The sequence below is a fragment of the Salvelinus fontinalis genome, chromosome 24 (assembly GCF_029448725.1).
Source record: "Salvelinus fontinalis isolate EN_2023a chromosome 24, ASM2944872v1, whole genome shotgun sequence".
In the NCBI taxonomy this organism is placed as follows: Eukaryota; Metazoa; Chordata; class Actinopteri; order Salmoniformes; family Salmonidae; genus Salvelinus; species Salvelinus fontinalis.
In genome coordinates this window covers 25,258,517-25,273,982 of record NC_074688.1, presented here as the reverse complement: position 1 = coordinate 25,273,982, position 15,466 = coordinate 25,258,517, and the positions used below count along the sequence as shown (strand labels likewise).

At 42.4% G+C, this 15,466-nt stretch overlaps 2 protein-coding genes across 2 annotated transcripts; both read left to right on the top strand.

Moving 5' to 3' along the window:
* Nucleotides 1-3,279: 3,279 nt before the first annotated feature.
* On the top strand, nucleotides 3,280-4,387 carry or95a1 (odorant receptor, family 95, subfamily A, member 1). Its single transcript, XM_055880818.1, has one exon. It carries the CDS (start codon nucleotides 3,422-3,424, stop codon nucleotides 4,385-4,387), a length of 966 nt encoding a protein of 321 aa, XP_055736793.1. The 5' UTR covers nucleotides 3,280-3,421.
* A 326-nt stretch (nucleotides 4,388-4,713) lies between these two features.
* On the top strand, nucleotides 4,714-14,777 carry p4ha3 (prolyl 4-hydroxylase, alpha polypeptide III). Its single transcript, XM_055880924.1, has 13 exons — nucleotides 4,714-5,449; nucleotides 5,947-6,101; nucleotides 6,241-6,470; nucleotides 8,029-8,178; nucleotides 8,326-8,377; nucleotides 8,891-9,054; nucleotides 9,385-9,561; nucleotides 11,344-11,408; nucleotides 11,863-12,022; nucleotides 12,495-12,557; nucleotides 12,885-12,953; nucleotides 13,765-13,861; nucleotides 14,485-14,777. The coding sequence occupies exons 1-13, from the start codon at nucleotides 5,259-5,261 to the stop codon at nucleotides 14,553-14,555; spliced, it is 1,644 nt and encodes a 547-aa protein (XP_055736899.1). The 5' UTR covers nucleotides 4,714-5,258; the 3' UTR covers nucleotides 14,556-14,777.
* Nucleotides 14,778-15,466: the final 689 nt, after the last annotated feature.

Sequence of the window (15,466 nt, the reverse complement as noted above, 5' to 3'; positions counted from 1 at the left end):
GAAAAACAATCACATTTTCACATATGAAACGGCAAATGTGATTTTCACATGAATGTTTTTCACATGTGAAATTGCATATCCGATTTTCACTGCACTAACTGCAATTCACATGTGAGGTGAAAACATGTTATTCTCCTCACATGTGAAAAGGTGGTGTTTAACATGTGAACTCTAAATGTAATACATGTGAAAAATGTAATATGGTTCCATGTGTAAAATTTAAGCTCAACGTGTGAAAACAGCTATTTCACATGTGAAAATACGATTTTCACATGTTAAACTGCAAATTTGATATGTATTTTTTTTCCCAGTAGATACACCTAGGTCATTAGTAATTCAAGCACACACCTGTGTAGTAGTACACACTACATCTACTTTGTCATGACACTTGGCCCTCGGCTGATGGAGAAACGTAAAATCAACAGTCTGGAACTACACTTGCTACAGGTTAACAGGGAGACAAACCAATTCTAAATCCTGTTGATTCACACAGAAATCGTGTGTCATTGAAGCAATACTGTGTGTGAAATGATCATAAGACAGGTGAAGGTGAGATGTCTTTAGAATAAAATAGATACCATAAAATGATTTTAATAAACATCATATTGCAGTCCATCCGTCTTTGTATTCTAGACAATATGACAAAATTTTCTCTGACAAAAGCAGTCTTTATCCCTCATGACACTTGATACATGACTGTTTACAACTACCAGAAAAATCTGTTACGATAGCTCTTGTTTATCAACACAATAGTTGCTAGATGACTTAACTTCAACCCACATCCCGGGAGAACTCGGGCCAGTGTGGATTTTTACTATAAAGGTTTGGCACTCTGTTGTCCTAGCTTAGGGACAGGAGGAGGAGGAGACTGGGCAAGGGTCGTGTTTGACATCAATGAACCTTTTAGAGACACACATATTGATACCATAATAGGTTATAAATATTTTACAATAGTTACTGTTATTGTTATTAAAGGATTACAGTAAGACCTCCTTCTCACATTTATTTCAGATTCTGCTGACATTCTTTATGTAGTAGTAAAAAGATGTGTGTCTTATGATGGTCAATGTTGATACTGACAAATTACTAAACGCATCAAAAAAAGAAACGGCCCTTTTTCAGGACCCTGTCTTTCAAAGATAATTGGTAAAAATCCAAATAACTTCATAGATCTTCATTGTAAAGTGTTTAAACACTGTTTTCCATGCTTGTTCAATGAACCATAAACAATTAATGAACATGCACCTGTGGAATGATCGTTAAGACACTAACAGCTTACAGACGGTAGGCAATTACGGTCACAGTAATGAAAACTTAGGACACTAAAGAGGTCTTTCTACTGACTCTGAAAAACACCAAAAGAAAGATGCCCAGGGTACCTGCTCATCTGCGTGAACGTGCCTTAGGTATGCTGCAAGGAAGCTTGAGGACTGCAGATGTGGCCAGGGCAATAAATTGCAATGTAGGGAGACAGGACGGACAGAAACTAAATCTATTAAATCTATAATGTTTTAAACCCTATCTCTGTTGTTTCAGAAGTTGATGTTAGTGGCCATTTTTTTATGAAAGTTTGACTGGAGCAATACATGTAGTTTTCATTTTGGGGGAATGCTGAGCTGGCGTTTACAGTACAGGAGTCCAACGAACATCAGGTTTGTCTGGGGCCCAGAGTCCCAGGGAGAACACACTGTTTGGACCTGGACAAAGCTGTCTTCACTACTGACGCATGACTTACGTCAAGAGCAGACCAAGCCCTGGTGTACTGGTCTCAACAGAGTCATCTTGTTTGCCAAACAAAAGAAAACATAAGGTTGCACAATTAGGCACGACTCTGTTAATAATCAACCAGTCTGTTAATTACTAATCAGGGAACAGGGGACACACTCTCTCTCTAACTGTACTCTGGAGATATCCGTCTGGCAACACAGTTCATCAAATGCAGTCCATGCAAGTCCCCTCACAAACAACTTATGCCAATGTTTACGGTTTCATCATTCTCTCTGAAAAGAATAACAAACGCTGATAGACAGACATGCCTTTTACTCTTTGCCCTGGTCTGCATGCATTTCACCCAAGGTTGATAGAACACCATTTAAAAATAGAACAAGGTTTTATAGATATTGTAGCGAACGGCGGAGCAGAGTAGCAAAACCGAGTCACTGGCGTGAAAGGTAAACACCCTACATATCGCACCAATAGGGTAAATCCACTTGGTGGGATTTGTAATGTGGCTCATATAGAGAGGATCGCTACACGGCCCCCACAGAATGGGAAGGCACGTCCCCATGCTTTGACTACTCAGCCCCCTTACACATCTGTGCGTTCCTTTGGCCTCACGGCCGCCATCCCACTTCTGACACCAATGTAGCGAATGGCGGGATAGGGAGGAGAACCCGGGTGGCTGGTGTGAAAGGCAAACACCCTATGCATTGCACCAATAGGGTTAACCCACTTGGTGTGAATTGTAACGTGCTCATAAAGCAAAGATCGCTCCAATATTTTATACTGTATTACAAATACTGGCATAACAGTACTGAGGTAAATAAACACATTTGAAGAACCATTGATTGGTCTAAGTTACATTTCATAAATAGCAGGCCTCCTGCTGAGCCTTAATTTCAAAACATAGGGTCGTTTCAAAATGTAACCATTTTCCAAATTCAAACAAAAAGAAACTGGTCTGCATGTGAATTCAGACATGCTTTTGTCCCTGCACAGAGATAATGTGCCTGACTTATCCAGGAAAATTTGAACTGGTGTTGATTAAATAGAGCCCATAGTTCATCAAATGTGATCACCATTTTAAACTGACTAAATGGCCTATATGATTTTGCACTATTGTGAAAACTGTTTTTTTTAATCAGTTAATCTGAGTAAAGATGGCTCTAATAGCTAATGGTTGGACAAGGTGCTTGCAAGTGTTGTAGGTTTGATTCTTGCATGGTCCACATAATGGCTCAAATCGTCAGACCATACGATCATTACTTCTAATTAGTTGTTCTAATTAAGTATTTTGAAGAGTTCCCTAAGTAAAAGTTAAGCACCTATTAGACCTTTTCCCTGTTGAGGAACTTGAGCAATAATTATGAACATAATGCACTTTGAGAATGGAATGAAATTAATTTATCCCTTGAGAAATCAAGACACTGTCAAAACATTTAGAATAAGGAAATGCCTCTTCCCAGAGATGTTTTGTATTATGGTGATGTTATGGAGAAAATGTATAAAAATCCACAATCCATCCCTCCCAAACCTTTACTTTCTCCATCAGAGGACAAGTTGAGGTTAGTTCATGGTATCTTATTCATCTTTGGGATCATGTATATTGTCATAACTTTTTCTGTGTGCATATCAAGTCTGTTTTCCACAACATTTCAGATTTGCAGACATCGACCATTCCTCAAGCAGGCTACATTGAAAAATGCAGAATCTGACCGACCTTCCAGGCAATGCCACCAACTCACAGAAGAGCCTGTCTGTGATAATCAAGGTGTGTGTGGTGATCCCCTTCTTCTGCATCTTCCTCTACTGCATCGTGGTCATGCTGCACACGTTTGCCTCCCACAGACATTTCCTGGACAACTCCCGCTACATTCTGTTTGCCTACATGCTGATCAATGACACTCTCCAGCTCCTCTCCTCTGTCCTCCTCTTCCTCTTTGTCATGGGCAATGTGAAGTTTGCCATCGTATACTGTGCACCTCTACTCTTCTTCTCCACCTCCACCTTCCAGAACACCCCTCTGATCCTGGCAGCTATGTCCCTGGAGCGCTACGTGGCCATCTTCTACCCTCTGCAGCGCCCGGCTGCCTGGCGCGCTGACCGCATCTGGATCATCATCCTGAGCCTGTGGCTGGTCAGCTGCATCCTGCCCATTGTGGACTTCTCCCTGGGAGAGACTAAGCCTGGCATGAACGTCCTCTCCACCCCGGTGCTCTGCAAAACCGTGGTCCTCAACTCATCCCCCGTCCAGACACTGTTCAAGGTGTCGCTCAACGGTCTGTTCTTTGCTGTGGTGGCGGCCATCATCATGTTCACCTACATGAGGATCCTGCTGGAGACCAGGAAGATGCGTCAGGACCGGGCGTCGGTGGGCAAGGCCATGCATACAGTGCTGCTCCACGGTTTTCAGCTGCTGCTGTGCATGATCGCCTTCACCCACCCGGTCACAGAGAGCCACATCAGTATGCAGGCCGGCTGGCTGCAAGAGCACATCTCCTTCTTCAACTACTTCTGCTTCATCCTACTGCCGCGCTTCCTCAGCCCGCTCATCTACGGCCTGAGAGATGAGTCCCTAAGAGGCTACATGAGGGGGGCTGTCCTGTGCTGCTCACACAGACACAGGATCAGCCCCAGAGCCCCAGCCACCAAGCCCAGGGTCAAATGAACTGGTCCTAAAGCGGAGCCACTTGTCAAATCAATGTACAGACTAGTAGCCTGTATATGTTAGTTCATTAAAAGAGTAAAACCTTGGCTGGATGACAGCCATTGTATCATTATAAAGCTGGTGTCCTTTAAAAACTTAGATTTGTTGGTTACTACCTAACAAAACTGTACATTTTTCTTCAAACACAGAGGCTTGTTTGGAATGGAGAAGATTGCTTCAAAATACTTTGAAATATCGTAAACTTGTACGCTAGATGTCACTATAATTCCACATGTATCAAGTGGTCCAACTTGGGTCACCGCACTGGATGAATGTGCGCCCACAGGAAGACGTTCAGTTTCTTTGGCGAAATGAAAACATTGATAGCTAAAGCAATAAGGGTTAGATTATTTGATATTCAGAGTTATTATAAAACAATTTAACGAAACTATTATATAAGTGGAAGGCAGGGACTGGGCACATTCACGCATCACAATTCCAAAGTGCAAACTGTTGCAATACATTTTGAGCAAATACAGTTATCCTAAACAACCTAATGTAATATGATTGTTCATTAATCATGCAACTCTATATATGAGATAGGCATTGTTGAACTATTCCTCCGGATGACAGATCATGTGAAGTGGTGAAAGCTGATGTCTCAGGTGTGACCGGCGCGCGCTGTTGAGAAAGAACATTGCAGAGATTTACACAGAACCGCAGGACCGAGCGCAGCTTTCCCGTAGGGCAGGCTTGAGTGGTTTCAAACAAGAAACTGCGCTACACTTTATACATTGACAGCAAGAACCATTGTAGATTAGAGTTTACAAAAAATCTAGCACAAGCATAGGCAACATTTTAAACATAATCGAGGGGATCATACGCGCGCAAAATGCTATATTATTTCAAATCCATTTACTCAGCCTGTGTTATAATCAGTGTCATTTTGATGCCGTTATCTTTTGGTGAGATGTATACGTCATTATTGAACGTAAAACAAGCCATCAATGTTGAAAGACAACTTATTGATCATTTAGAAACTTACATCGAACACGAATCGGAGAGACTTGAAGACATCAAAAGGTGAGTACCAGACAGGGAATGTTGTCATGATGCACGCTTGATAGACTACCACTTGTATTGTAGGCTTAATTATTAAGGCTTCGGAGTGGGTGGTTTTAGAGGGAGACAGAGAAAAAATAGATAATAATTGTTAGATAAATAATTGTTTCTAAGTTTGGACTATGTGTCCTTTATTATATTCCATACAATTTCATGATAGGTTACTGTTATCGTCTTACTTATGGCGTTGTATTCCTTGCGGAACATATGCCATCGATGAATCGCCTCCATCCGTGTAGGTAACTTTAGAAGAAACTTAACATTTAAAATGACTAATTTACTAATGTTAAGTTTTCTAAAGCCTATCATAAACTCAAGATGGGTTCTATACTAGTTTAGGAGAAGAATGTCCATGGAAAGCCTCATGCATATATCATTGCATTGCATGGTTGTCTCCCCTATCATGATATCACCTATATTCTCTCTAAACGTATAATACTTGTAGACTCTTTCTGCAGGTTTTATGCAAAGGTGTCAGACTTGCACAGTGAGGTGTACAGTGGACCGTCAGCTGCTATGGCAAACCCCTTGGTGGCGTTCACTCTTATCAAGCGCTTGCAATCCGAGTGGCGGAATCTGATCTACAGTGATGAAGCACAAGAAAACACCCAAGGTTGTTTGACTCTCTTTAAAAACACATCTGGTCCTTACAACTGACATCACCTGGGACCTAAGTTTGTCAAAGCTCCATCCCTGCTTCTTGTGTCCTATCATTACCTCACTCCCACTCATTCCCCCTTTTTGTGTTTCAGACTTCAGGTCTGGTTACGAGGAGGTGGAGAAGGAGGGCAGCTTGCCCAAACTGGAGGACCTTCAGGGGGCTGCCAAGGGGCTGATGAGGCTGCAGGATGTGTATGCCCTTCAAGTGGGGGGACTTGTGAGAGGTCACTTCCAGAGGATCACTGACGGCAACCCCATTGACATCTACAGTCCCACAGTATCTGTTCCTCTTTCTGGGGATGATTGCTTCCTAGTTGGGAAGGTAAGCCACCAATAACTCACCCATTTAATCATTGGCGGTGCCTGATTCTCCACCCTTCTCCTGAAGTGTGCACTTGCACACTGTCTCGCGTGGATCTAACAATGATGGAATTTCCCTCCAGCCAAAGATTACACAAATCCCACGTGTAAAATGAACTGGTATAAGCGCTCATTCATTTCCATGTCCATCATACCTGAACGACAATAGTACTCCACTGACTGAATAAGGGAATGTTCTATATGTATTATGTACAGTATGTGGCTATATGAGAAGTGTGTATGATAAGGGTAATGTACAATGTATGTCTTATGTTATTGTGTCATGTACAGTGTCTTTTGTATACAGCAGTTCTGTGTGTTCAAGACCATTTTCCCGTTGGGGACATTAAAGTTCATCCTATACCATGTTTTTAAATCCATGATGGGTATTGTGCAAGTTCACACTTCTGGAAAAGGGTGGAGAAAAGGGACGTAGCCTTTATGGGTTCATTTTACTTCATTTCCTTTTTGCATCCACTCACTATGGGGTGCGACCAAAACCAAAAGGTAATCCCTGCTCACATTGCACTCTATAAAGTGTCAACTGGAGATGTGCTGTTGGAGTCATGGAGAGGAGGATGGCATGTAACAGGAGGAGTGCTAGCCTGCTGGGCAGATGGTGCTGTGAGATCTGGCTTCCCTAATTAGCATTAGCAGAAGACCATAAAACACAGTTTTGTTCTGAGCCTGTCATACTCTGTGGTTAGAGATGGAGTAAAGTCCTCTTCGTGTGTGTCAGGGGGATTGATATAGAATGACAAGACCGGAGTGCTCTCTCAGACAAATTTGAAAAGGGTGCATGATGTGCATTCCACATGGCAGCCTATTCCCTATTTACTGCACTACATTTGACCAAATTTCTATATGTCCTAGTCAAAAGTAGTGCAATATAAAGAGAATAGGGTAACATTTGGGACACGGCAAAGTCTTCCTCATGATGAGTCACTTCACAATGGATCCTATTGTTTATGTACAGTGGCAGTGCACAAGGGGCACTGTGTGGGAGAGACAGTGTGGAAAATCATAATCTCTGTTTAGGGAAGTCTAAGAATGTGGAGTAGGGGCGTTTGCTTCACTTTTGTTAACACCAAGATTATCTGACTGTGATCTTGTGTAAACAGATGCTCCGTTTGGGGTGTTGTGAGTCAGCATACAGTAACAGTTCTACAACTGCGCTTTTATGGTGGCTAAAACCCAGTCGTTAAAACCAGCAGGGTAAGCTAAGAGTTAGCTTTATTTCTCCCATTTCCGGGGCGTGTACAAAGCCGCAGCCACCATCAACAATCATAGTGCTACATGTACTTTACGTGGCTACCTTCTCTTCAGCTCTAGATACAAGATAATTATATTTACAATTCTTTAAAAGGTGTTTACTCTTTCCTTCCAACATACGTTTTGATTACAGATAAACATTTCCAAGTATGGGTATATGACTGTTCAGGAAAATAATGTGTCTCAATTTCTCATTAGAAAATCTTTCTGTTGTTTTCTAATGCTAACATTCTGTTGTTGTATTGCAGGTTGCCTATGAGCTGGAGGACTACTACCACTCAGTGCAGTGGCTGGAGGAGTCAGTGCGTCTGTTCCGAGGGGCAGGGGGGGAATGGAGTCCAGAGAATGAGGGAACTCTGGAAGATGCTCTGGATCACCTGGCCTTTTCTCACTTCAAGGTGTCTATTTTGCACATAGAAATACAAGTTATTCTGACTCTTTTCAAAATAGATAGACTTATTGGTTGAAAAATTGTAAAAATTGAGAGAAGATGTGATTCTTTAAGCATTTTGTTGACTAAATGTAACTTTTTTGTTTTGTTTCAGACAGGAAACATTTCCTATGCACTGAGTCTCTCTCAGGAGTTGTTGAACCATGGTAAGCCTGTTCAATTAAAACATTCCACTATACTGTGGCCTGGGGTGGTCCAGCAGTCTAAACAGCTGTCTCTGGATCACATATACTATGCACCATTGCGAGCATGGGTTTTACTCCGATCCACTACTCCTTCCTTTCTCTTTATCCTGTCCAATAAACATAAAACTATTAAATGAGTGAGACTGTCCCACTCCATATAAAAACATCCCACTACTGTCCCACAGTATATAGAGGCAGCCTGCTTTGCATGTCAGCCTATTTCCCCATACGGTAGCTGAGCCCTGAAGTACTGTTGTTACGAATCCCGTAACAACTGTATACTTACTGTGCATAATGCAGACATGGACCTGGACCTAACAATTCAGGACTCTTTTAATAAAAGTAAATACATTTCCTGTAAAATGACCAGGAAACATGCTTGCTCGTTTATATTTGACCAACTGGATGCTGTGATTTGTTTCTCCAAACTTATGGTATCACATGGATGGTATTTACATGATTCCCTTCCTGAAGATCCCATGAACGGGAGAGTTTTGAAGAATGTACAGAAGTATGAGCGACTGCTAGTTGACAGTCCACCCTTACTGAGCACTGACACTGGGTTGAAGAGGCCCAACACCACCTATCTACGGACAAGGAACACCTATGAGAGACTATGTCGAACACAGGGCACTCAGGTATACTCATCTATGATATTATAATCTTGTCCACCCACCCGGCTATATGCGGTAGCAATTGAGTGATACATTTGCTAACTTTTAGAACTGCTCCAAACAGCAACAGAAATCATACTGTCCTTTTAAATGTATGACACCATATGAGCCACCATATGAGGAAAACAGTTGTGGTTTTCAAATAATGTGCAGAGACTTGGCTACAGTCTGGAGCTCACAGAGATAGAAAAGAGTTTTAAAATACAAGTTTTGAGGATGAAAAGAAAATACTGCCGCTTTCTTTCCATATTTCGGCTCCAGTAATGGACTTCAGATGCCATTCTCTCCTCACAGCCAACGCATTATGAAAACCCCCGGCTGTTCTGTGACTATTTCAACAATGACAGTCCTGGGTTGCTACTGCAGCCAATCAGACGTGAGGTGCTGAGCCTGCAGCCTTACGTGGTCCTTTACCACAGCTTCATCACTGACTCAGAGGCAGAGAGCATCAGGGACCTCGCCCAGACAGGGGTGAGTGTCTATCTACTGCCATGGTATCAACCCTTTTACTCAGAAAAGGCCTATCAGGCGCAGTATGTATCAAATGCCTCGGATAAGAAGTGCTGATCTAGGATCCAGTCCTCCCCATCCAGTCTTATTCATGTTGATCTAAAATGCAAAACTGATCCTAAATCAGCCATCCAACTCTGAGACGCTTGATACAAATGGCCCCAGATTCCATTGTCATTGTCATAACATTGATTGACATGCTCCAAGTCCATTGTTCCCACATTCCAAGTCCATTGAAAATGAGGACTGTCTTTTAAATCACATAACTGATAAAAGAGACCCCGTGTGTCATGATTCGGTTTTGCACATCTGAAGGATTATTAAATGTATTACATGTCAACGGCCTATTTTATGACTCCAGTAAAGATTGTGCAGGAGAGTGACTCTACACACCGAAGAGTGTTCGTTTTGGCTCTGCTGGGATAGCGGTTATTTATGGAAATTTCCCATCGGCCATCTTTTTTTCCTTGTGGTCTGGCTGCTTAGACTGCCACTGAACTGAGGTGCTAGTTTTTCACCCAAGTAATAGTTACACCGTAGATTACATTGGCAGGCTATGATAGGATTTTTATCATATAGTAATCTTTCTATTCTTGCATGTTTGTAATCTCAAATACTTAATCTACCGAGGGTTTTAGAAAGGCTCAGTCTCAGTTCTGTGACCTGGTTGCAATTTTGAGAATATTAACAAATATTTACAATCTGATCATACATGCCAAAAAGAGCGCAAATATGTCCATCAAGCTGGTTTGCAAGAAGAACGTCTTACTGAATTGACTTTACTTTGTACTGATCCCAATATAGGAAAAGTTTAACAATAGTGAGAGGTTTAGGGATCTCTCAAAAACCCACTGGAGGAATAGTTGATATTGTTCCAACCATTAAGCAAAGGTTAAAGTAATAAAGGATACATTACTTCCGATCCTTGGCAGAGTGCCTCATACGGTCCAAATTGTTGAGGGCTATGGGTAAAAACTGACTTCTCATCTCAATAGCTAATGGAAAATAATACTGTGTCTGTCCTGTGCCAGCAGCATAGAAAGATCTATCGTCCTAATAGTGTTTATGCTAACTCTGTTTTTCTGGCGAGATGCTGTAACCCAAATGATCTCCTAGATTGTGTGAGGTTTTGGCACTGTTCAACATGTTTTCCACCCCTTCTTCAAATGGAAATCCCTCTACTTATTTCATTATTATGTCAACATTTGATGGCACTCTGGTGGGTTGATTAAAACCAGGCCTGGCCTGCATCTCAAATAGCACCTTATTTCCTATATAGTGCACTACAAATGTAGCGCACTATATAGGGAATAGGCTGCCATTTGGGAGTCACATCTGGAGTATTAGTCATTTGGAGCCTGGAACACATGCAGCACTCCTTGCCCTGAGCACATAGACACATACATCATTGCCTGAGCATGGCATTTGTGTGTTCATGCTTGGCTCCAATGGTTTAGTATTAGCTGTCTAGTCCAAAGTATTTAGAGAGAGTGTAGATAGAAATGCCAGTCAAGTATTTCCGTCAGGCATGGCTTCATTGGAAAATTACTGCGGCTGCCAGTTGTTGAGTTTTGACATATTCAAAAAAGAATGTATATTTACTGAGCTCTTTTGGATGTTCTGTTCTCTATCCTCACATCATTAGTGTCTCTCTTGTCAGACAGAGCCCTGCAGTCTGATCTTAAAATGTTACTGCTGTATAAAATTGAGTATTGACAGTTTTCTTTATTTTTGTGCCATAAGTTAAGGAGATCTGTAGTGGCATCTGGAGAGGAACAGGCTACTGCAGAGTATCGCATCAGCAAGAGGTACTACTATCAGAAACATGCCACTATTAAATGTATAGTTTACTGTTCCTTCTCATAACACTTACAGCAGTAATAAAGCACCAAGCAGAACAATGTACCCTCACAACAACCAGTGAATATACTGTATAACACTATAAAATGCTTGGGCTAATTTTATGGTGCACACTAGATTTGCAGGCCTATTAGCTATATGTAATGTATGATAGTTAAATGTGAGATAAACGTTAACCTTTGAATGGAAATTGGCTGAACACCTCTGGAACCTACAGTATCAGTGGAAGAGGAAGTGTACATCATTGTCTTACGTTAGGTAGCAAGACAAGTATCTGCACTGATCGGTTTAGGACTGCACATCACGTAGGAATGATGCCCCCTGTCAGTAGAGCATCTGGTCAAGCTCAAACCAACACAGTAACATTATCTGTATTATGAGAGTTTGTGGTTTGTTTTTCAGTGCATGGTTAAAGGAGACAGCCCACCCTATCATTGGGAGGCTGGACCAGAGAATCACCTTGCTCACAAGTCTCAATGTGCAGCCTCCGTATGCAGAGTACCTCCAAGTGGTGAACTATGGGATTGGAGGACACTATGAACCCCATTTTGACCATGCAACGGTGAGTGGGTTTCTCTATATTTAGAACAGTAGATCTTGAATAAACCCAACATTTACTACATTAGTCAACACTTGATGCAATAGTGTACCCTCATTTTGTGTGTTTGTGTTGAGTGATGGGCAGTGTCCCAAACGGCATTCCATTCGCTAGTACAAGGGTTTCACTCAAACACACTGACATGACAAGAGGAAAACTGATGATGCACTACTCAATTTCGAAATTGCACCTTGTGCATTCTACTATTACAACTTATTTGAGGGAGGGGTACCCGCCCCCCCTGCCGAGCGCACCCCATAGTTTGGGAACCACTGCCCTAGTACAATACTTTTGACCAGGGCCCATAGTTCTCTGGTCAAAATTAGTGCTCTATATAGGGGAATAGGGTACCATTTGAGACGTAGCCATAGTCTATGGTGGTAAAGTAAGGAAGGACATGATATATTTATGATTACTATTTCCTACATATAACCAGTCAGCATCAAGCCCCCTTTTTAGGCTCAACACTGGGAATCGAGTGGCAACCTTCATGATATACGTAAGTTAATAATTTGTTTTATCTTGTTATCTTATTATATGTGCATGATTGTCGCATGTGTGGAAATCCAGTAAAAGCATCTTTGGAGATAGTGTATGCTAGATTGCATTTATCAGCATAAGAATTCAGTATTATCTTATTGAAAATTGCAATGATATTTTAGTCCATGTCAAACTTCCAGTTAAGGCGGTATGGAAAAGAATGTCTGCTTGTCAGTTTTGGACAAACTCCACACTCCGTATTCCGGCATGGATGCCTTTTTTATGACATGTGCACACAGTGGCTAGACTAGACACAACTCAGTGAGAATGTTGTCATCCTCCACAGCTCAGCTCTGTGGATGCAGGTGGGTCCACAGCCTTCATCCATGCTAACTTCAGCGTTCCTGTTCTGGAGGTAAATGCACTGCAAATGCCAGCTGCTGGCTAAACTTAGTCTGTGTCAAATGGCACCCTATTCACTACATAGTGCACACATTTTTTTTTACCAGGCTGTTTGTCAAAAGTAGTGCACTATATAGGGAATAGGGTGCTATTTGGGACATATACCTAATCTTCTTCTGTTTACCCATCGAAATTGCTTCAAGCCAGAACACGTACGCTCATAAGCCTTCACTCTGTTAAAATGGCATCAAGAATAATAAGAAATTCCTTCCTCAGAAAGATCACATCATTTCTTAAGATGTTTTGAGTAGTACTGTTGAGTAGTACTGTTCTTATGACAGTAGGCCTGTTGAGAAAAGATGAGCCAAAGGCTGTGTCCCAAATGGCACCCAATTCCCTTTATAGTGTACTACTTTTGATCAGGGCCCTGGTCAAAAGTAGTACATTATATAGGGAATCTGATGCCATTTGGGATGCAACCACAGTGTAGTATTCGGTTTAATAAATGAGCTGCTGTTGAAAAGACACAGGACCTCACCAGGTTTTAACCTCTCAACCTGGATTTTATTAAGGTTTCACTTCCTGCCCCATATCCATGTCAAAGATGTTGTACTTGGAGCACCGCTATGCACGTGGGATTTTAACTTACAAGTATACAAAATATATTTCTTTATGGAGGAATAATGTCTTAGGATTGTCAAGTAGAGGAGAAGACCAAACAAATTCCAGGCACGATAGTGGCCCACACAAAATCCAGGCACGATTTAAAATGTTTCTTCCCTATGTTTTTTAGTTAAACATTTCCATTGTCTTTCGTGTTCCAGAATGCTGCCCTCTTCTGGTGGAACCTCCATCGGAACGGTCAAGGAGATGGGGACACTCTGCATGCTGGCTGCCCTGTTCTTGTTGGGGACAAATGGGGTAAGAGGCTTTAATGAGACAACCGGGAACACCACATAGTTCCTATAGAAAAACACACAGGTACAGTGATCAGTGTCAGATGTGGAAAGCTAAGAACCCTACGTCGATTCCAGTAGCCCCTGTCTGTCATACTGAAGTCACAGCAGGAGCCCGGGGCCACATCTGCACTGCATTAGACAGATAGTTAGGGATGATATAGAGAGGAGGTCAGGTACTGAGCACAGCTCTGGGATGCTAAACATGTGGGCCTCCATTCCACATAATTAAACTCTGTCCTGGATCCCACAGTCAGTGACAAGGCTAAAGGAAACGCACAGAGAGGGGTATTAGTCATTACTGTGAGAGGCTGCATCTAAGAGACATTTACATGTTTAAACTGGTGCACTGTTTATGTATTTGAACTAAGATTATAACAAGGAAATCAGGCCCCATTTGCCATTATTGATGGCTCTATATACAAGGGACGCATTTGAATATACACATGTTTGTCAACACTTTTAGGGGGTCAGTGAGTATTTAACGACTCCTTTTTACAGACCTATATATTATATTTTATGTTTGTTTGACTACTGTGTGACATACACCACTAACACACACTCTCTGTTGTCCATGCCCTGTTCCAGTGGCTAACAAATGGATCCATGAGTACGGCCAGGAGTTCCAGAGACGCTGTAGCCCCAATCCTGAGGAGTGAGAAGAGAGAAAGCAGCTGCTGGGACCGCTTGGAGTACAAGAGCCAGTCTCCACAATGGAGCCGCGCGCACCACGCAGGCAGGAACGAGAGAGGGCATGAGAAGCGCTAGCGGCTGGGGGAGGGGAAGGCAACCAAGGAGCAGCCTGCATCTGTGATTGGAGCTTCAGGCCCAAGGGAATGAGGAGCACAGACACTGCTGGAGGGGGCTGGAATGGCAGGAGGGCTGAGTTGGTTTTGGGAAGGGGGTGGAGGGGGTGGAGGGGGGCATTTGGCAATCAGCCCCAAAGGCAGAGCGGCCTCTTGCTCTAACTCCCCAGTCAGCCCCTGCTGGATCAGAGAGAGAGAGGCCTCTACCCTCACACACTGGGCTGGTTTCAGTTAACTCTGCTAGGCTGTTTGCCTCCGGTGTCAGTTTGTTTGGGGGGAAAAAACGTATAATGCATCCTTTTGAAAACTGGTGCACTGAATCTGGCAGGATACTCTTCACACGGACTGATCTCATTAGCACAGCACTGATCTTTATCAGAATATTTTGTTTTAGAATTATATTTCTGTAACCATCTCACACCGTAAGAATGTAGTTAAGAGCGGTGCTGTTATTCAGAGGAAAAGGGTTATTGTGACTGTTTCCCATTCATGCTCAGTCAGTTCAGGAAATCAAAGGAGATGAGGTCGTCGTCTCTCCCACTGAGGGGCTTGATGACATTTGGTGTGTTTCTTTATTGCTCATCTCCTTGTAGCTAATGGGATGGATATGAGTCAAACCTGTTTAATCTTCTAACTCCCATTCAGTGGCATCATTCATTAGTCACGGTCTGTAAACCAGATGATTGGAAAGTGGGAATGTGTCTGCTTTAGTACCGAGTCTCTGACCTCAAATCCTGGGTGTCTAGCTGCCTACCAACCAGACA